This window comes from Euprymna scolopes, chromosome 11 (assembly GCF_053919585.1).
Source record: "Euprymna scolopes isolate OS-2025 chromosome 11, ASM5391958v1, whole genome shotgun sequence".
In the NCBI taxonomy this organism is placed as follows: Eukaryota; Metazoa; Mollusca; class Cephalopoda; order Sepiida; family Sepiolidae; genus Euprymna; species Euprymna scolopes.
Window position 1 is genome coordinate 95,240,140 of NC_136492.1, and position 24,051 is coordinate 95,264,190.

The 24,051-nt window shown below is 37.2% G+C and overlaps 1 protein-coding gene and 1 pseudogene across 1 annotated transcript; one reads left to right on the plus strand and one right to left on the minus strand.

The window, feature by feature from the left end:
* The first annotated feature begins 12,077 nt into the window (after positions 1 to 12,077).
* LOC145288181 (uncharacterized) lies at positions 12,078 to 12,707 on the plus strand. Its single transcript, XM_080136234.1, has one exon. It carries the CDS (start codon positions 12,078 to 12,080, stop codon positions 12,705 to 12,707), a length of 630 nt encoding a protein of 209 aa, XP_079992360.1.
* A 3,503-nt stretch (positions 12,708 to 16,210) lies between these two features.
* Positions 16,211 to 16,349, minus strand: LOC145288476 (U2 spliceosomal RNA; annotated as a pseudogene).
* Positions 16,350 to 24,051: the final 7,702 nt, after the last annotated feature.

The following is a 24,051-nucleotide window of genomic DNA, read 5'->3' on the forward strand; positions in this document are numbered from 1 at the left end:
TTTATATGTGTGTGTGTGTGTGTGTGTGTGTGTGTGTGTGTGTGTGTGTGTGCAAATTGATCCCATCGATAATCCTTTTTAGTTTGTAAAAAGAAAAATTCAGACGGGGCAATACCAAAATGAATAAGAAGGGTATCAAAGTACGATGTTAATTGACCGTTTCTTCAGTTCCACAGATTGAAAAAAAACAGATGTAAACAAACGCATGGCAAATATACAATGGCTGCATAAATTTAAGATAACACGTATATACACTCAAGATATCATGGTAAAGTATAACACAGATATATTTTTGTCAAAGTGTCTTGATACTTGTTTTATCACAATGCATACTTATGGTACCCTTTCTCTTAATCCGACTCCTGACAACGCCAGTTTCAGATTGCATTTTCAGCCCACTTGCTCCAGATCATTCCTTCTAATTTGATTTTTTTTTTCTTTTTGCAAAGGTTGCTCCAATCCTTTTCTAAAGCAGCTTCTTTTCTGCAGATCTTGTTCGAATTTGTACATGTAGCGGCGGTTACAGCTCCTAATAAAGACTACATTCACAACCTCTGTGCCTGATCATTCTCGTTCCTGCAGCGCCTACTCTACCAAATACATTCTAGTCCTTCTTACTTCCAGATATGTCATCAACCTTCTTCCTCTAATTATTCTTTATTATTTTGTCTTATATTTATGGTAGAATAAATATAACCACTATTTTATAATTGTTCATCTGTGTTCATCTGTGTTGTCATTGTTCTTGCCTTTTTTGCCCGTGTCTACTTTAATCGTTGTAAAACTGATCGCCCCGGTGACTGGAGAAACAGCGTTTACCATGTGTCGACTAAAACTCCCCAAGTGATTAGTCCCTGCGACAGAAGAATAGATATACCACAGAAAATTTATACTTGTATATTTAAGACATATTTTAAGTAGTCTAAACGTGTTAAATTTCAAGCTTCTCATTAAAACATAATGTTCAGTGATAGTTTAAACATGTACATTTACTGGAACATCTAAATATTTTCCATATTGTTTTTGGCGAGCGCTCGCTTTTTTTTATGCGGTAATACATTTTAAAGTAATAAATCGCTTTATATCCAGAACTAAAGCCTTTAGGTTGAAAGTAGCCTGTTCTTCTATAATGAATACAGTGAACAAGCATGAATCTTATTATTTTATTATCTAATATGGCGCCCTAAAAATACTTTACTATGAGGGAGAAAATATCCAAATATTTTCGAGGATGTTCGAGGGAAGTGCCTAATTATTTATTCATCTATCACTCTTCTATTCACTATATAATAGTCAGCAAACCGGGTTGCTGGCAAGCCCGGACTACTTAAAGTCAGTTGGTGGTCTGGAACTTTAATTAATTTCGGGGGAAAAATCTCTCCTGTTCAAAAAGAAAACAAGAGTATTATCCAAGGTGGTGAAAGAGACCAGGACCGCAGCAAAAGTAGAGGAGAGATGAATGAATACCTAGACACTTCTCTCGAACATACTCGCTATTTTATTGTGTGTGTGTGTTTTTTTCTTTTGCTTTCCTTTGCTGATCTGGTCTTTCCACATTGCTCTCGGCTCTTCAAACTTCCACATATTAATTTTTTAAAGTTTTAATTGCAAAGATTATTAATTTTATATGTTTCAATGGCAATGTTTGTTAATTTAATTTGTTTCAATTGCAATGTTTATTAATTTTATAACTTTTAATTGCAAAGTTTATTAATTTAAAAAAGCCCCTATATCTTATTTATATTATAAATGTTTTACTACTCTCGTGAATATATTTATCTATCTGCTACTATATAAAAGGAACTTATGTGTGTCTGTGAGCTCCCACCCTATGGACTCGAAAACGGCTCGGCTGATTTTTAGTAAATTATATACGAAAGTATTTTATGTGCCTGGCACTGTTTATAGATATGTTTTGTATCTAAATGTATTGGATAAGTATCAATAATCGATAATCGATAATCAGACTAACCTGATGAAAGAAAAAACAGGCGACTTTAATACTTTACACAACCTAATATCTAAAGTGTATTTTTTAAGTTTTATTACCACACAACTAAAAAAAAAGTAAGGCCCGGCAAATACAATCACCAGTAGATTTATCGATATCACAGGGGTGCGTTCGAAATGAATGTTTCTGGTTAATACACAATTGTACCATGATACTTGACTTTTTAATTTAAAGCTTAAATTCAAGCAATTATCACTGCACAACCAGGAAAACCAGACATACAAAATCAATAGTATGTGATTTGATGTGACAGAGGCGCGTTCAAAATAAACGTTTCTGTTTAGAGCACAGTTGAAGCATAATACCTGACTTTTTAACTTTAATACGAGCCATTATATATAAAATAGTTTTATAAAATCATCAGTAGGTTCTCTACAGTGCAATGTAGACTACAATATATTGTGCGTTAAGTCACTTCGAGGAGGCATGTGATTGGTTTCCAACAAGAGCAGTCAATCAATCGATTTGATTTAAAAACAGGTGATTTCATCGATTTCCATGACAATAAAAATAAGTAAGTGAGAAACATTCGATCTCCCTGCTGCTAAAATACAAAACAAATCAATATGTACGGCCAAGGATGGAATACTGTTGCCATATCTGGGCAGGAGCTGCCAAAAACAGCCTATCATGCCTTGACAGAGTACAAAATAGACTTCGTGGTTTAGTGGGGGATGCCCTTTTCTCTACCCTGCAACCCCTCTCCCACAGAAGAGACGTTGCGAGCCTATCCTTGTTTTATCGTTATTTTCATGGCAGATGCTCGTCTGAACTCCAATCCCTGGTCCCCCCTCGCCAATCTTTCACGAAAAACACCCGTCTAGCTGAATCCACTGTGAAAAATTTCCCCCACTCTATATCTGTGCCTAAATCAAAACGCGGATTTCATGAGCAAAGCTTCTTTCTTAGAACTGCACGCCTGTGGAACTCTGTTCCGTCTGCCTGCTTCCCTCCGGACTACAACTTGGATGTCTTCAAGTCTAATGTTAACAAATTCCTAATGAACCGCCCCCCCTAATTAAACACTTCATAAAATCTCCTCACTAACGTGATGTACTTACAATAACCCTTATCCCTGAGTGGGTTCCGGGCCTTGATAAGTGGTGATCACTGTGTAAAAAAAAAATAAATAAAAATAAAAATATAGTATTATTTGTATTTCCTTCACATGTGCAGATTTAGCTTAGTGTCATTCTAATTTTTATACATCGACACTAAGAAAGATTATTTACATTTAAAAACTAGGTAATTTCTTTTTCTTTTTTCCTTAAAAATAATTTGTCATGCCTCAAATTGGATTAACTTATTAAGAAAGATTTAGAAACATTTAATTGAACTTTTCATGATAACTTGAGGAATTTTAATTATGTTGGCCAGTTTTCAAATCTCTTATTCGATTGGAATGTTATTGTCCAGACACGTGTCAAAATTAAGATCTCTTAATTGTTTTATTTATAGAGTAATATATTTTTGATTAACTTGCCGGATCAGATTAAGAAAATTTATGCCGTAAAAATTAAGTATTTCGATTAATTGAAACTTACGAAAGTAAGAAATAGATTAAGGAAGCATTTACTAGAAATATCAGATTAAATGTTTAAACTTAATTTAATGCAAATACTAATGCTGTATAAATATTGTAAATGCCAGTACATGGGCACGGTATTATAGGTTAAAATGGTAAATTCTCGTAGAAGCATTTGAATGAATTCTGTAAATATGCAAACAAAGATATCAAGTATATATTGATTTCTAAAAAGAAAGTCCAAACAATAACAGCACAATAACTATATTATAAAACACACACGTTAATGAGCGTCAGCCGAACGCGTTATGACATTTTATGATTTTTTGCTTTCATCTTATGCGCCACTAAATGTTAGATACATAGGTTTTGTTATTTTACTAATTTTTATTAAGAAATCCGTGTTCATTGCGTTAAATCCCACGTAGCAAAGTTAACTGAAATACTGTAAAACAAATGCGAACAGGATTAAATAATAAATTTTTCTTCGATAAAATAAAATTGAAAAAGATCAGGGAGTTACACAGCCGACCGTACTTATATTTTACAAAGATAATAAATGCTGCTTAAAAAATTACAACGTACAAGTATTTGGGTTTGTGAAATGTTTATAGATTAATAATTTGTATTATTTAGATTATTCGAGCTGCTGTTAGCATCTTGAATGTTATTGTTACAACGTTTTCTTCTATGTAACCGCGGACATTTTTATGTGCCTTGGCGAACCCAGAATCTATATCGAGTTTTGAAAGAGACCCTTTATTTAATCCTCATGGATAGTTTGCGTTTGTTTCATCAGCCATATTTGATCTAAAATCTGAATTATTACAAGGTTTCTTATATCATACTAAATATTACATTATAATATACTAGCGGGGATACCCGGCGTTGCCGGGTAGTTTCGAGGTGTGTGTGTGAGGGGTTAAAGTAAAGATTAAGCGTAGTAATAACCCTGTTTAAATTTAAAAAAAAAAACGATGGTAAACTTCTCTATTTCTCAGCGAAAAAAAGCGAACAAACGTAAAACTTCTTTAAAAAAGAAATCTGAAAAACGTGTTAAAAAAAGTGAAAAAAAATGACATGAATAACCTTTCGATTCTGTTAAGTCCATTCCAGGTTTTTAAGCAACTACAAAGTAAAGGACACCGAGACCGGTTTTCTTTCGTAACTGTCCCTTGTGAACGATCTAGCAACGGTGTAAAATGGTGGCGGGGAGGGAGAAATTTATTAGAGAGGACATATTTTACTACATCCCTTGATTTTAACCGATTTGGGCAGTGAACTCTCAGCAGAAAAAATATAGGAATCTACGATTATCGAGGAAGTGGAGAGGTAATAGGCCTTTAACACACCTCAGATATTGTGCTGCAGTTTGTGCATATTACATTTGCATGAAATATCTTGATTTTTAATCCTATTAAGGTTAAAATCAGAGGGGGAAATGAGTTGATTTTATTTATATAGGGATTATCTCTTGTAGAATCAAAAATCGAATTCTTTAGTATTTTTACTTAATTGTAAAAACTGCTATTACGTGACATATATTAGAAAATGACCAGCATTCTTTCTGCTTATACAATTAGCGAATAAAACCTAAAAACCACTGTGTAGCTTAATTGTCATAAACATATGCCTATACTACACTAAGATCTATTCAAGTGTTGATGTAAATACTGAAAATCTATACCAAATATATATTACATCATCTTATAATAGTGTATTTGTACATACAGGAAATAATGATTATGAATATATTACAACTAAAATATAAATAAACCTCATTGCTAGCATATCAGTTCCAGAAATTCGGCATCAAAATTTCTGTATGCGATCGTTTCTGAGAAAATAGTTATTGATTTATAGTCTGGTCATCGGCACAAATTCAAAGTCCATTGAGATACTAAGCAAAATCATAATTCTATATATACTTTGTTGCTAATTTATTTTTTTTATACAAAAATAATAGACAAATACATATATTCCATATTAATATTTTCATGATGGACGTTGTGAATGAAAACGCCGTCTTAGTATTATTTCTACTTTCAAATGGTATTAGCGATATTTTTTTTACGAGAATCTTGGACACTGTTTTGTGAAACAGTTTGGGGTGTCATTGCTTCTTTGAAAATAAAAAAAGAAACTCGTTATAAACTATTCAAATTTTGAAATTCTTACTGTAAAATGTCTAATGAGATTTGTAAATCCCGATATTGCGACAGCAATTCCAGAAAAATATCTAGATGACTCTCTGATAATTTATATAATAACACGCTAAGTCACTTTCATGCTCGGACATACGTTAAAACTCTTCTCCAATTTAAAATAAGATCGCCAGATCGCAAGAACATCGGGAATGTAAAAAGGTATTTTGTTGCTATTTTACTGTAACACTGAAACAAAAATACACTTCATCATTTTCGGTCAACGATCAACGTGCAAAACCTGTCCTGTTCAAAGATAGCACTTTCATATAGCTAGTGTCTGCGTTGCGCTAAACGTGAAACGATGAAATGGAAACAAACTGGAAGGGTTATGTTAAATGCTATGCTCAGTTCACGTTGGCATTACAGGAGCGTGTACGCCACAGAAATTGTAATAATATTAAGAATAAGAATAAATATATAAATCTCTCTCTCCTTCTGTCTCCCTCTCTCTCTCTCTCTCTCTAGATATCTATCTATCTATCGATCTACCTATATATATATATATATATATATATATATATATATATATATATATATATATATATATATATATATAGTAGATAAGCTACACAGAATATTCCGCGTTTCATCCACGCTAGGATTCATCAGGTTTGTGCCTCAATTGCATTTCCCTACGCTATAACTCTGTCAATTTTTAGTCTACAGACTCGAAATTTGATATACAGGGTACTGAAACTTAGGGAAATCAATGTGATCGGTTTTTGGCCAGAAATTTGTCGATTAAGGGGTAAAAGTGCAATGATTTGACCTTTGAGAACCCTACCAAACTCCTCCGAGAATTTTGGGTCTACGCACTTGAAATTTTAGATATAGGTTCCTTGGACATGGATCTAACTTAATAACTTGATTTGATCCCAAAAAAATAAATTTTAAGGGGTAGTAATAGAGGTCAAAGTTTTTAATAAAATTGACCTCTGAGGTCTCTTCCAAATTACTCAGACAATTTCTGGTCCAAATATTGGAAATTTTACATCAAGGGTATTCAGAGATAGGGCAAGCTTTTTCATCAGTTTGGGTCGGAAATTTTTAGTTACCAATATATAAATGTATGTATGTCTGTTTGCATGTCTGCCTTAAACTTTTAATAGAGGCGACGGATTTTATCAAGATCAGTATCGTTTTAAAGTTCCACCTTTCATATGACAAATATCGAAAGATTGGCTAAAAACATTAATATCTTCCTCTTCAACTAGGCACTTTTCTACAGAGGGGGGTCACTTTTTTCGCCGATATTTTTTAAAGTTATCTTCTCTAGATTGTCTAGCCTTAATTTTAAAAAAATGTCGCTTCCGGTTTGGCGGTGGTCGTAACAGCATAAACGTTAGGTTTTACCCCGTTCTTTTCCTCCGTTCGAGGCTGACTTCCTACTACCACTTTTTGTTGCTCAACACACACCTCTCAACACCTGGGAAACGCCGGGCTGAAATGCTAGTATATATATAAAAGTGAACATATCTGTGTATGTGTCTGTGTGTATCTGTGTACATTTTCTACGCAATAACTCTGTCAATTTTCAGTCTACAGACTCGGACTTTTGTATACAGGGTACTGAGATTTGGAAACATCTTTGTAATACGTTTTCGGCCAGAAATGTGGCTGTTAAGGGGTCAAAGTTCAACGATTTGACCTTTTGAACTCTACCAAACTCCTCCGACAATTTTGGGTATAAACAATTGAAGTTTTAGATATACGTTCCTTGGACATGGATCTAACTCAATAACTTGATTTGAGCCAAAACAATAGATATTAAGGTGTAATAATTGGGGTCAAAGTTTTTAAAAATTGACGCTGCGGTCTCTACCAAATTACTCTGATCTAAACTGTTGAAATTTTGCATAAATACTATTCAGAAATAGGGCAAGCTTTTTAATCGGTTTGGGCAAAAAATTTGAGCTACAAATATATAAGTCTATGTATGTCTGCCTAAAACTTTCGACAGAAGCGACAGATTTTCACAAGATAAGTGTCGTTTTGAAGCTCGATCCTTCGGACAACAAATACCGAAAAATTAGCTAAAAACATTAATTTCTTCACCCTCAACTGGGCCCTTTTCTACACGGATGGATCGCTTTTTGCCGATATTTTCGAAAGTCATCCTCTTTTTTTGATTGTCTAGCCTTAATTAAAACCTACGTCACTTCTGGTTTGGCGGTGGTCATAACAGCAAAGATGTCATGTTTTTCCCGTCCTTTTCCTTATTCGCGGTATGGATTCGAGCCTACCTTCCCACTACCACTTTTTTTTTTTTTTTGCTTAAGACACACCTCCAAACACCCGGGTGGCGCCGGGCAATCATGCTAGTTTAAATATAAATATGTATTTATATTTAAAACTAAAAGCAACATGCAAAGTACAAAAACATAAAGATAAGAATTTATATGGAGATGATCTAGTTTTTATCATATTACGACAAGTTTATATAGCATTCAATCATTTCAAAACATGAAATGGAGTTTATCTTACTGGATATTTATGGATTGAACATTTACTAGTTAACAGCAAAGCACAAAAGGTCAATAAACAAAAAATTTATGTAAGAGGATTAATACGTATAAAAAATGGATCCGTCGAGTATCATCCACGGGACTGAGTTCCCGATTAGGATTGGAGATATAAAAGATTTTTGTTGAGAATCAAAGGTATAATATTTGAGGGATGAACAAAAGTGTCATTGACAGGTGCAGGCATCTACTGGTCAGACTGAGTTCGTGTTCACTGCTTAAAGCCAATCTTTTTCGTAATTCTCCAATAGAATTCTGATTCGTAACATGCAGGGATCGCATTTCACATCATTTTCCATTGCAACATACATACTTGCCCGAATAAATAAGATGGGCATTTGCATTTTTTTTTTCATTTTCTTTCTTTTTTCTTTTTTTTTTTCCTTTTTTGATTTTATCTTTTTTCTCGGCGACTGACACTTTCTTTAGCCTTCTCCTGGACTGTCCACCTATTCTTGATAGAAAGTGATCACTCAGGAAAGAAATCATTCAGTGGATTCTGGCAAGAGCTATATTTCTACATTTTCGTCGAGACCTTATCTGCTTGTTAATCACATGATCAGTTACATAGATGTTTTAAGCAAATGATGAAAATATCTGCGATAGGTGACAAGCACTTTTAAGCAAGACCACGACATATATAGTTTTGGGGTGAAGACATAGTAAGACAGATGTATCACACATAATGGCGCACGTTCTTTACGACTTCACATGAAGTTTTTCTTTTTCTGTTTTCACAGACTGTCTGGACAAAAAAGATCAAATATGAGAAAATGCTATCTAATCGTTCGGCATACAGTTAATAAAATATACACTTTCTTGCATTCTAATTCGTTTACACAGCATAGTTAACATGACAGACCACATCTAAACAGATATATTGTGAAACATTTCCCAGCGTACTTAAATAATTAAGCGCAAGTATAAGCAAAAGTGAAAATAATATCGCAGGTTTGCGTTTTAATGAAATGAAAATGTGTTTAACTCGTCTGGTATATACAAAAGATAAATACTGCAGATGTGAAATTTTCACACGTCCAACGTGTATGTAATAATTTATGGCGACACCTTCATGGACAGCAATTAATTTAAGGAACAGCGTGTTGGATCATATCGAGAATGTAAAGTGTTTTTAAATAATATTCACTAATTTGTGATTGCATGGGAAAATTTGTGACTTTTTACTTGAGATATTGTATAGTACTTGGATTTATAGATATATCTATAAAAAAGTTGTCCGCTATCCTGCTCCTTACCTAGTAGGGGGGACGAGTGTCACTGGTCCCCACTCATCCTTAAATCTCTTACATGTTGACTCCAAGCGTCATGTTCCGGTAAATCGCTTCAGCTGGCGGGCTAAACCATGTGAGGGAGTGGTGTCGAACATTGCACCACTGGGCGTACGAACTTCATCTGAGGTCACCGGCCAGAGGAAATGGGCTTCGTGATGAGCTCATTATCCAATATGTTCTACCGTGCCTCCAGGGAAGGTTTTTGGATCCAGAAGCTAGGACAAGGACAGTCTGACGTAAAACCTACGACATGTGGACCTCGCTGTGGCTGCCCCAGCTTGCTGGGCCATGACAGATGAGACACTGGTGTAAAGGGTGGGACCAGTACCGTGCATACTGCACTTCACCATAAAAATCCACTGCACAGGCCTGAAGGACACGTCCACGTCCACTTGCCACCTTTACCAAGTCCTGTAGCGATAGGAATAGGGCGAAAACGGCAGGTGAAAGACTTTCACTGGACGCCGTAGTTCCAAATTCTGCATGCAGGCGGTTCAGGATATTGGTCGCCTGATGCTGACCCTGGAGACGACAACATCACTCAGCCGCGCCCTGAATGATCAAATAGCCTTATCTAGAGAATGGGGAAATCACTGCTTGCTCCACAAGGAGAGGGGCCTAGAAATGTGGCCTAACAAAAGCGCGTCCGTCACCAACAGTTGGCTTGTCGCGGTCAATGGGCATTTCTCAATGCCGTCGAAATAGTACAAAGAAAGGAAGGTATGCACACACCTGAAAGGGTGCAAAAGCACTGAAGCTGGCATGGTCTGAGAAACTAGCAACGGAGGGGCATTTCTCGGGCGTCTGCCTCCTGGTCAGAACCTTCATCGCTTCCACACTGGAAAGCCTTCCAACTGGTCATTCTGACCGCATCATGTCAATGTGCCTACCTCTGAGGAATAAGGAATTGGCTACGCTTCAAGCTAAACCTGCAGAAAAAGACATATTTTACTCATCACTCCGCTATGTACTGCGGCGCACCCCTGCAGCCGATAAGGTGATAATCCTTGGCGAATTTAACGCTAGTGTGGGCCGGGATGCAGTTGGCTGGAGAGGGGTGATTGGTAGACATGGCATTGGTAACTTTAACGAAAAGGAGGTTCTGCTGCTGGAGTTTTGCATGGAGCTGCAACTCATCATCACAAAAACCATCTTCCAGCAAAAAAAACAGACTAAAGACAACCTAGAGGCATCCTCGGTCCAGACATTGACACCTCATAGATTACATTCTAGTACGTCAAAGAGACTGAAGAGATGTCTTACACACCCGAGTGATGCCCAGAGCAGAATGCCATACTGACCACCGCCTTGCGAAATCCGGCTGCACTTCAAACCCAAACCAAGGAAGGTAGGGCCACCCAGGAAAACATACAAGCTTAGCAAACTACAATCAGCTGAAGTGAGATCTGTCTTCCACGCAGGCTTGCAGTTCAAGCTCAAAAACGTCAGCGGCCCAGAGGAAGTTCCCTCACCTGAACGACTCTGGGATCAACTGAAAACAGCCATCTGGAAAACATTTGAGGAGGTCCTGGGGTTTTCCACTAAAAAGAACCGGGATTGGTTTGATGAAAACAATGAAGAAATACAAGAATTGTTGGAGAGGAAGAGATCAGCTCATCGGGGCTGCTTAGCTCGCCCGTCCTGTCCGCTTAGGGGATCAGCCTTCCGTCACATCTGCTGCAGCTTCCAGCGCAAGCTTAGAATTTTAAAGACCGAGTGGTGGTCCAACCTCGCAGTAAGAACACAGCAGTATGCAGACGCTGCTAACTACATAGGCTTTTATGAACCCCTCAAGATATTGTATGGCCCCACGCACCGTGCCCAGAATCCACTGTGTAGTGCGGACAGCCAGACGCTCCTCACAGATGGAGCATCTATCCTGAACCTTGGTCTGAGCATTTACAAACTCTCTTCAGAACTGACCGGGTCATTCAGGACTCAGCAATCCTTCGCATCCCTTAACTGCCAGCCAAAGTGGAACTGGACGAACCTCCCTCTATGAAAGAACTCAATGTGGTCATAAAACAGTTGAAGAGTGGTAAGGCTGCAGAAATCGACGGGATCCCAGCAGAGATCTGGAAATATGGAGGCCCAGCACTGCATAGCAGACTCCACGAGCTCAGTGTCTGTTATTGGGAGCAATGAGAACTCCCACAGGACCTCCGTGATTCTGTCATTGTTACCTTGTTAAAAATCAAGGTCGAAATGACAGTTTGCTCTAACTACCGGCGGATCACACTGCTCTCAATCGCAGGAAAAATCCTTGTCCGTTTGCTCTTAAACAGACTGAGAGCTTCCGTCGCAGAAGACCACCTCCCAGAAATGCAATGCGGTTTTAGAGAAAACGGGAGTACCACGGATATGGTCTTCGTCCTCGGACAACTGTAAGAGAAGTGTCGTGAACAAAACAGGAGACTCTACATAATATTTGTGGACTTGACCAAGGCATTTGATACAGTCAGCCGGAAGGGGTTTTGACTGATTTTGGAGCGCCTTGGCTGCCCTCCAAAGCTCCTCAACATGATAGTTCATTTGCATGAGAACCAAAGCGGTCAGCTCAGAGTAAATAACAACCTCTCAGAACCCTTTCTCATTGCCAGTGGCGTAAAACAGGGATGCGTTCTGGCACCGACTCTGTTCAGCATCTTCTTCAGCATGATGCTCAAGCAGGCGACCGAAGATCTTGACGATGATGATACTGTCTACATTCGCTGTCGCCTCAACGGTAGTCTGTTCAACCTCAAAAAGCTGCAAGCCCACACAAAGACCTTCGAGCAACTGCTCCGACACCTCCCCTTTGCCGACGACGCTGCCCTTGTTGCCCACACCGAAACAGCATTGCCGGGCCTCACATCCTGCTTCGCAGAGGCTGCCCAGCTCTTCGGACTCGAGGTCAACTGGAAAAAGACGGAAGTTCTCCACCAACCAACTTCCCAGGTAGATTACCGCCTTCCCCATATTACCATTGGTGAGACTAAGCTGAAAACCGTTCATCAGTTTACCTACCTGGGGTCTACCATCACATCAGATGCAAAACTCGACAGAGAAATTGACAGCAGACTGGCTAAAGGAAACAGCGCTTTTAGCAGATTGTACAACAGAGTCTGGAAAACAGACACTTCAAAATTGCACAAAAATCAGTGTATGTAGAGCCGTCGTTCTCTCCACACTCCTGTACGGCTCTGAGTCCTGAACAATTTACTGCCACCAATTACGACTCCTCGAGCGTTTTCATCAGCGCTGTCTCCGTATCATTCTCAATGTCCACTGGAGTTGCTATGTCATCAATGTTGAGGTCATCGAGCGGGCGGAAATCACCCGCATCGAGGCCATGCTGCTCAGGTCACAGCTACGCTGGGTCGGGCACATCTCCAGAATGGAGGATCATCACCTGCCCAAGATAGTCCTATATGGCTAACTCTCTAATGGCCGTCGTGACAGACGGGCACCGAAGAAAAGATATAAATATTCTCTGAAGAAGTCCTTTGGTGACCGCCACATTGACTACCTCCTGTGGTCTACTCTCGCTGCTGACCGTGTTACCTGGCGACGTACTATCCAAGAGGCTGTCGCCTCCTTTGAGATCTCCCGCACAGAGTATCTGAGGGAGAAGCGCTGCAGGAGAAAGATTCGGGAAGCCTCAGCAGCCATACCTGACGTGACTTTTGACTGCAGCTGCTGTGACCAAACCTGCTTGTCCTGCATCGGGTGCGTCAGCCACAAGCGTGCTTGTAGTCGACGTGGAAAACCCCCTTCATAGAATCTGCGTTTGCGAAGTACTGCCAAGATGAAAAAAGAGCGTAACGAAAAATTAGGAAAAAATCTGGTTTGCTACTACTGACTCGCCAGTTATCAAGGTTTGAAGCCATTCGAATAAAATAATGAGATTGTTACTATCATGATTGACAATATTAGTAGAAGCTTAAAAGACAATTTGATAAGTATTTGTTAATGTTTGACTCGAGTATAACTCTGTTGTAGATTACAAGAAGTCTTTTCTACATTACTTATTTAACACATCATACTTCCTTACAGTTTCACACCTTCGTCAAATAGTTAAAAAAAGAAAATTATTCAGTACTGCCAATATTATTTTAAAGAGAACAGATTGCCAGAAAACACCATCTTGCATTTGAGCCATATATCCCATATTAATAGTTAGTGTAAGGGTTTAAGTTACTAATACTGCTACCCGTTTTAAAAAATACTTATTTAAGTAGATGATTTTCTTTAAAAATTACTTAACCCTACCAGACTGTGTTACCGATAAGCCGGCAATTCACAAAAATGCTATATATCGAGTTACCGGTAAACCTGTATTTCTCCGACCACATATTTTTGTGTTGTTAGGGAGCTAAAAATAGCTACCCAATCGCGGCACCTCATCCGACTACATCTGTGCTGCGTGCATATAGAAACACATAGGATACAACAGACAGCACTCTGGAGTATCTTACAAAAACAACGCCCAAAAGAAGGTGAAGACAAGGTTCTGGTGCACGTATTGTAGAAAGTACATGTACAACAAGGAGGCACAACCTGTTATGCGAACTGGCACACGAAGTTCGAATACTGGCGGTAGATGAAAGGCAAAAAATTACTAACAAATTAACTTTTCTCCAATATGAGCAGATTGGTGAAACCCAAGTATCCACAACGGACAAAGTAATGTATCATATATATATATATATATATATATATATATATATATATATATATATATATATATATATATGTGTGTGTGTGTGTGTGTGTGTGTCTGTGTGTGTGTATATATATATATATATATATATATATATATATATATATATGAATTCAAAAGTGGAAATGTTTGTCTGTGTGTATGTGTGCGTATGTGTACATTTCCCTACCCAACTACAACAATTTTCAGTCTAGAACTCGGGATTTGATGTAAGGGTCATTGAGATTTGGGAAAATATCTTTTAATCAGTTTTCGGCCAGAAATTTGTCTGTCAAGGGGTCATGGTTTAACAATTATACCTCTGAAAACTCTACCACATTCCTCCGCCAATTTTGGATCTAAACACTTGAAATTTTGGATGTAAGTTACTCGGACATTGATTAAACTTTTTAATATGATTTAAGTTCAAAACAATAAATGTTAAGAGGTCAAAATTGGTGTCAAATTTAAAAAAAAATGACCTCTTCGGTCTCTCCTAAATTACTCAGCCATTTGGGGGGGGGTCTAAACATTTGAAATTCTACATAAAGGGTATTCAGAGACGAGGCAAGCTTTTTAATCTGTTTGGATCGAAAATCTGAGCTGTCAAACATCAAAAGATTTTACCTTTGCGGTGTCTAGCAAACTACTCAGCTAATTTTGTGTCCAAACATTTGAAATTTATACATGATAGGTATTCAGACATGCGGCAAGCATTTTAATCAGTTTGGGGGCGAACATTTGGCTGCCAAAAGGTCAAAGTTGAAGGAGTTGACCTTTGCAGATTCTACCAAATTCCTCCGCCAATTTTGGGTCTAAAGACTTGAAATTTTAAATATAGGTAACTTGGGCATAGGTAAAACTTTGCATTTGTATTTGAGACAAAAATAATAAATGTTAAGGGGTCAAAATTAGGGTCCAAGTTCAAAATAATTGACCCCTGCGGTCTCTACGAAATTACTCAGACAATATTTGGTCTAAAAATTTAAAATCTTACATAAATTGTATTCTTATTCCTTTGTCAACTAATTTCATCTTACTATTTGTATAAAAGAAGGAAAACAACATAAAAATTGTATTCTTAATAGTACATTGTTACCTAGGGAGTTAACAATAATAGCGATTATATTCTGAAAGAAATACATTAGTTAATTCAGCCAAATGAAGTACATGGTCTCGTATGTAAGGGTATATTTTAATCATGAAAAGTTAAGAGAAAGGCGATTGAAGCGATCTCTCTTTTGAGCAGCACTGAAAGAATCCGTAGCTGAATTGATGTAATCGCAAACGCTTTGTGAGATTTCTTTTAATTGGATTTCAGAATTTGATTTGCCTGTGTAATCATGTCGACGCGTTTGTGTTGACACGTCGATAATTAATTGTAAGGTGTGATACAACCTCATCTGTCAAGATTACGCTAGACTCGTACGAGATGAAATTCACAGGGATATCCTTAGGGAATTATTTATAAGGAAAAAATCAAATAGTTTTCTTTATATTATGAATGCGTTTTGCATTGAAGCATTAATTAACTAGCATGGATAAGGCAATACGTATTGCGTACCTTTCTTAAAATAAAAGATGTCTTTTGTCCGTAAGATTAAAAATATCACATGTGAAATAGAGAGCAAATGCGGCTCATTAAGGTATTTATTAGCAACGGTTTTTATTCGATCAATCACGCACCATCTTATAAACAAAGCAGATAGCCATTAGTCGCGTGCTCTTGTGTAATGAATGAATGTAGGATTGACATGAAATTCTTAAAGATAAACTAAAACGACCAAAAAATTGGCTGAAATGACGTAAATAAATTATAAGTAAATTACTTAGAATGACTTTAATGAACTTAAGGATGAATTGAATGACCTTAAGAATGGCTTGAATGCTTAAAAAATAACTGGAATCCTTCAAAAACAACTTAAATGATCTGGAGAATGACTTGAATGGATTTGAGACTGACTGGTTGTAAAGTAGGTGATCATTTTACATTAAATTAATACATAAAAGTGATCCCCCACTTTATATCACAAAGTTACAAACAGAAGTACATCATGTATTAAGAAAAGATACTACACTTTGATCTTGGCCAATAGGCCAAGAAAAGCGGTATTTATTTGCTCCCCCACAGAGCAAATCAGGCACAAGGCCGATTTTTAATGTGAGGAGTGAAGGGGAAATGGGGACCAACTCCCCGGGGAGTAGGGGAGCTGAATAGTGACAATTGGTATGAAGGATTGCCCCTACATTGAACAAGGTCTTATATGTGGGGTCGTCCTCACATATGGTCTTTGCTTACAGTATCTGTCGGAACAGATACTATACTGTGATCTTGGCCAAAAAGCAAAGAAATGCTTAAAAAGTTAAGAACAGCATCTATTAGCAACAGACCTTTGATCTTAACCAAAAAGGTCAAGCAAAAAAGTGTTACGGACACATCGACCGACCGACCGACCGACCGACTGACCGACTGACCGAGGGAGTGACATATAGAGTTGTGGCACGCGACGAAAAATAATATGTTGTGCCCTGTATTGCATATGTCGAAAATATGCTGGCACTGTATTAATTTATAACGTACTTAGTGGTTGTGAGAGGTTGAAACTAGTCAGAGTTTGGAGTAGGCGATTTAAAAGTTATGGTTAAGAGTGCTTTTATATAGCAGAGAAAACTATCGATTTCAATTAGAACAAAAAGTTAAAATTAAAATTTAAGTTTAGGCTGATTATTAATCCCGTTTTATTTGTTTGGGTTAAGTCATACTAAAGGTGATAGCATTTATGTAGTATGGGAGTTGAGTCAAGGACATCAACACAACACATACCGATAATCTTAACTTTGTCGAATATTTCTATTATGAGTAAACATCATTAAAAACTTGATATGGGATATAACATACATGTATATGCCAAGTGCTAAAATTTCAGTGGATGAAATGAGGGAAATAGATAAATATTGTGAGTATGTAGAGTAATTTTTGGAAGTAATGGGTATAGTCATATGGAATTTTTTTTTCCGGAGAAGTGCTGAAAAAGTTGGTGTAGTAATGAAATTAGCTAATTTTGTGGAGATTTAAGTAAAAGGTGCATTTTTGTGGGATCTTAGTATGTAGTAGTATAAAAGGTGTACTTCAGGGGGGGTGAGCTCCGTTATAGAGGCGTTCATTTAATTTGAATAAAATAAAATACGCATCTAATGTTCTTAAAAGCCAAATCATAACGGAATATTACGAAAATAAACAAATATTTTACATGTTTAAATTTATAATTTATATATTTCGGAGTCAAACTCCATCTTCCAGAAGGATAGTGATGCGGCGGGAATATACGCGAAAAAGAATTGTCCATGCTGTCGAAAAGCCTGCAAAAAAATTAACGAAAATGTTGACAACGGTAACGAATAACACGATTCGATATAGAAAAACACGCTTCAAAATAATATATTACATGGCTATATATATCAATGAATGAATTCAGAAACTATATATAAAAGTAATATAATGTGAGAAAACGATATTGTTCTTGCACCAACCTAATCTATCTATTTATCTATCTATATTATATATATATATATATATATATATATATATATATATATATATATATATATATAGCGTAGCAGCGTTCGTGTGTGTGGGTGTTTATCTGTGTGTACAATTCCCTATGATACAAAGACATATGAAGTGTATAAATTGTGTGTACACTTCTCCTGGTCAAGAAATAGTACTGCCCATGATAGGATACGTCTGTCAAAGGGGACATTTATTTCTATGCGTTATTTCTAGATATAGCATCGTTCACACCACATCTACATCGACTGAGTTACGATCACGGTCACATTAAATCAAATCATTGTAAATATTTTTTTACATGGAGGTCACCACTTATCAAGGCCCAGAAGCCACTCGGGGATAAGGATTATTGCGTGTACAGTAATCAATGAGATAGTATCGTAGTAATCATTAGTATTGGAGATTTGATAGAGTGTCTTACTAAAGGGGGCCTTTTTTCAGGAATTTGTTTATGTTGGACTTGAAGACATCCAAGTTGTAGTCAGGTGGGAAATAGGCAAACGGAAGAGAGTTCCACAGTCGTGCACTGCTAAGAAAGAAGCTCTGCTCATGGGCACTACATTTGGATTTAAGCACAGATAAAGAGTGGGGAAAATTAATTACAGAAGTTTCAGCTAGACGGGTGTTTTTCGTGAAAGATTGGCGAGGCGGGACCAGTGACTGGAGCTCAGACGAGCATTTGCCATGGAAATAACGATAAAACAAAGACATGCTCGCCACATCACTTCTGTGGGATAGAGGTTGCAGAGAAAAGAAAAGGGCATCCCCCCACTAAGCCACGAAGTCTATTTTGTACTCTGTCAAGGCAGGATAGGCTGCTTTTAGCAGCTCTTGCCCAGATGTGGCAGCAGTACTCCATCCTTGGAAGTACTTGGCTTTTATACAAATAGAGAATTGCAGCAGTAATGAGATATCTTCTGAAGAGGTAGAAAGATCCCACCATGTTCCCAGCGTCCTTGGTAACAGACCTGATGTATGTGTTCCATTTCAGATTAGGAGTAAAGGTCAAACCTAGAAGCTTGTCAAAACATGGAGCCTCCCAAAGACGAGAGCAATCCATTTCAATGGATGCTAGATGGGGATCAGACCGTTAATGATGTAAAGATAGACACTTGGTTTTGGATGCATTAAAAGTAACCAGCCACCTCTTCCCCTACTGTACCACGCACTCAAGATCAGAGGGGAGAGAATCAGAGAGAACGTTGTCGTTTACTGGCTTTGATGTGTTGCCATAGATAGTCGTGTCATCAGCATTGATGTCAACGAATGATTTAAGTATGTGTGTTGGGAGATCATTGATGTAGATCAGGAAGAGAGTTGGGCTCAGGATGGACCGCTGAGGAACTCCAGCATTAATACTGAGGGCCTCTGATTTCTGCTCATCAATCACTACTTTTATGAACCTATCGGAGAGAAATGATTTAATAATTGAGAAAACATTTCCAGTGATACCGTAGCTAGAAATCTTGTGAAGTAGGCCCTTATGCCATACCTTATTGAAGGTCTTCCATGTGTCAAGAGCAATTGCCATGGAAAGGAAGCCTTTGTCAAGAGATTGACTAATCCTATGAGATATAACCGTTAGCACATCTGTTGTAGATCTTGCGGAGAGGAAACCATAGTGCATGTCACTAAGAAGGTTGTTTCCGCTGAGGTGGTTGACTAACTTCTTTATTTGATATGAATTCCAAACACTTACTCATTACACACATGATACTTATTGGTCTGTACTGAGAGGGAGATGGCTTTTTGGCTGAATTCTTAAATACTGGGCATACTGATGAGGTTTTCCATGGTGTTGGAAAGCACTTCTCCTGAAGACAACCCTTAAACAGTTTTGTAAGTATGGGGGCAAGTTCTGGTTGGCGCTGTTTCAGCACTATAACTGGAATTCCGTCAGGGCCAGTTGCTTTACTGAAATTAAGGTTCTTGATTAGCTTGACAACCTCGTGCACAAATATTTGTATGTTGCATAGCGTGTTGTTTGTTATAGGAGGAATACGGGGAGTTGATGGCCTTCGTCCAGGTCCATTGATGATGGTTGGGATAGAATGCACGCTTCTGTTCAGTATTCTGTTTTATATTTGCCAAAACTGGTAGGAACCCAGCCACTACTTTTGATTTAACGGACTGAGCATATAGCTCTCTTGCATTTTTTATTACTCTTTTACAGTGGTTGCTGGCAGTCCTGAAGGCAGCTTTAGTCTCAGTACATCTATTACGTTGGTAGCTCTGGAAGAAGTGATTTCTGTGCGTGATTCTGGGGAGAACCATGGCTGGCTGTTAGGTTTTTGTTAGAATTTTTTGGATGGTATGATGCTATGCCAACAATTAACCATATGGTCAGGTTTGATAATATAGAGGACACATCCTTTTTAAACATGGAATGCAGAGGTAGATCAGATATGAATGTACGGAAGCTATCCCAGTCAACCATAGAGTATTGATATACAGTGCGGTGTAGAGGTACGTCTGAAGACATTACATTTCATTTTTATCTTAACTGATACAACGGAGTGGTCAGAGGATTCCAGAGGAGATAGAACGGAACATGAGCATAACACAGAGGAAGTTGCGAGAAAAAGATCTAGAAGGCTTGAATACTGACTGGTAGTTTCGGGCACACGGGTGGGTTCGTGAACAATCTGAGTGAGGTCAAAGGCAATGGCAAAATAATAACAGAACCTCCCCTCGTCATCGGTCTTATTTGAGTGGGTCAGTCATTCCACATTATGGACATTGAAGTCACCGCAAATGTGAATGTTAGCCGTTGGGCGAGCAGACAGTATGTGGTCAATTTTCTCAGATATACTCTTAAAGATCATAATCCCACTGTTGTGGGGGCGATAGAGGGCAAATATAGATGCAGTGGTGTAAGCTAGTGCAACCCGGAATCATATATAAGGTAAATTAGGGTCTTCTCTGGAGATATCTCTACCATATGGAAAGCCATCTTTAATGTAGGCACATACTCCATGCCCATGGCGATCTTGGGGGGGGTCAGATTTAGATGTTAAGTTAGAGTATCCTTTAATTATGAACTCATCTAAGGAAGTGGTCGGCCCTATGCCAGTTTTACTTAGAAAGGTCCGGTTTGGTCTCGTGTAATTGTGTTTTAACCTCTGGAAGGTTGAAACGTAGACCACTGTTGTTGGAGAAGGAGACATGGTAGTAGAGGTCTACGTTGGAGGATCGGGTTCTAGGTTTATTCGTGTTTTTTGTCTAGAGATTTGTCATGTTGAGATTTGGGGATTTGTGGAACAGGTCGATAGACTTGGTTGGAGCAGGACAGAGAGGGAAAGTAAAAGAGAAAAAGGCAGGATTTTTTGTAGTACATGATAACGAAAACCCGTAACAATTACCCACTAGTATGGCATCTAGAGGCCCTACTAGAAATTACTGCATGTTCCAGAATCCATTCACCAAATGGAAATACAGCAGCCCCAGTATTTTGCATCTGCTGATATGATAGTCTCCTTAGTGGTTAATCCCAGGTTCAGATCCCTGACTATCAGGCGGATAACGTCAGCCCATATGAAACGTTTACCTCCAGAACACTTACTAGTGACATGGCCACAAGAATAGACATAGAAACAGAAAATTTCCGACATCTCAGGGTACTGGTAACGAAGTACTACCGACCTGGAAAGCAGCTTTTTCTTCACTCTTTGTCAGAAAAATCACTCATTGGAAATGAGGACTGAAGGACAAAAAAGGAGAAGCGAGACTTACTGGAGCTGCCGATACACATCCACATGCATTATCTACTCTCCATTAGCTCGATAATATTCCTTATTCTACATAATAACCTCATAAATACTGTACTATTAAAAAAATAATATTTAAAATTTAATTATTTAGTTTATTTTCATTTCAATTTATATTTGATTTAACTTATTTGTACTTATTAATATCGTAAATCTGAAATCTTTTCATTTTCAAACCAGAAACCCAAAGGGAAATTACTGTGATAGTTAAATTCTTTGAACACGTTATTAAATAGTTTCTGTAATAGATTTGTTTTCATTTCGAAATATTTTACTCAGCTGAATTATTATTTTTATTTTTAATTCGGAGGTAATTTTTTTCTTTTATTCTTAATTTTTAAGTAACCTTTTGTATTTGTTATTTTGAGTTATCCGTTTCTTTCACTGTATTTAGTAGTTGTACGCCGATATAATTCATCGTTCTGTTTATAATTGTTTATTTTTGAAAAAAAAACTTACAGCCATTGAATTATAAGTGGTGTGTCATATTTATAGGTAAATGTGCACTGAGCAGATACCATAATACTTAAAGTTAAATTCAAATTTTAATATATCGTTTAATCGGTAAATGTTTACTTTAACTAAAACAGAACACAGCCCAACAAAATTTGGTTGTTTCTAGGTTTTCGGTGTCGCTGACAACGAATTTGATATTCAAACTCATCGCAAATTTACTGTTTGCATGGTATTAACCCCTAAACCATCGCATTATTTTGCGCCACATCACCGTATTCGTGAGTAGTTCTTATTGAAATGTACGTGCGCATAGTCACGTGATCTTTCACAAGGCGCATGGATACATGGCGGATATTTTAAATGACAGGAAATAGTTTTCATAAAATAAAAACTAGTGTTCATCTCATTGAAATACTTTAAATAAAATTTAAAAAATAGATTTCACCTTATTTATATTAAAAATAATGTCAGTAAGTTTTCACGAGAAGTTTATAAAACCTTTTTCGTTCCTTTTTTTAGGGGGGGGTATTCAATTATAGGATTTGTATGGATTTAACCGGTACTTCTACAGTTTAATTTATCGCTTTCCCTGAGTAACGCGCCGACATACACCAAGCGAAGGACTGTTTAAATTTTCACAAAAATTCTGTTTACATTGGGGAGGGGCAGAGGGGGACGGGATGTGTCGAGCGCGTTACATATGGAAAAACAGTAAATTAAACTGTAGAAGTTCTATAATTGAATAAACCCCTAAAGAAAAGAACGAAAAATAAAAATGTTTTTGTATACCGCTCGTGAAAACTTTTTTTAGATCAATTAAAAAGCATAAAACTACGTAACACCGAAAAATGGGCCACATGTCTTTGTTTTTGAAAACTTTCTTTTTATTTAAAATGTCTACTAAAAAAATCTTCCACAATGTGACAAGTAACTTTACTACGCGCATGCACGTGCGAACACATCATGTAAAAATAGCATAAACGGCGGTGAGATGGCACAAAATAGTGCGAGTGTTCAGGGGTTAAAATCATGGAAACGGAAAATTTGCGACGGGTTTAAATATCAGATTCGTTGTCAGCGACTCGGAAAACCTATAAAGAACCAAATTATATTGGTCGGTGTTCAGTTAAAGTAAACATTTACCTTTTAAAAGTAGTAAAATGCTCTTATGGTTGTCAACGGGTTAAAGTAGATTTATTTATAAGAAAATTGCATTAAAATAACTTAAACGTAATACGAAAATGAACGATGTAAAACAAAATGCAGAAAATATTAACAATTGTTTATTTGGATAATTTAAACGTGAAAAAGAATATTGGGGCGTTGAAAACGTACACAGTAAAACAATACGTTGTCTACAGGTTAAAGTTGATTTATTTGTAATAAAATTGCGACAGTATAGTTGTAATACAGAATAGTTGCAAAACATCCCCACCCTTTCCATGTTAAATAATAATTTCTAAATAATAGCGTTAATATTTTAGTGCGCAGATCAAATTCTGCAAAAATAGCGATTATTTTTATTTGTTAACGCTGTTATGGGTTTATGTTTATGTACGCATATGCAACCGGAAGTCGTAACCCAGATGTTGGGTTGCAACACACGTTACAAGGTCATTTGAGTTTTATAATTATATAGATTTAATATAAAATATATGTTTTTACCATATATGATATCACATACATCGCTATGGTATAATTATTACCATACCCCCTCAGCATTTACCTTTGAATTGTCGACTTGAATAGGTTTTTGGGGACACTGAGAACGAGTATCGCATTTATTTCTTGGGAAAATGAGTAGTTATAAATATTTGCAGACATTCAGTATCTAACGTAATCACTACAGTTCGGCAAGCAATATCTCCGCCCGTGCATTTACTAAAAAACACCCAAAAGAGCCAAACGAGCCAAACGAGCCAAAAAATGACCCCAGCCCTCCTTTTACTTTCTCATGATTGGACAAATAATTATTTTTATGATAAACAAAAAGAACATTTATTTCGTTTTTTGACACTA

Coding starts and splice junctions, on each gene's coding strand:
- LOC145288181 (XM_080136234.1), top strand. CDS start 12,078: ATGATAGTTCATTTGCATGAGAACCAAAGCGGTCAGCTCAGAGTAAAT.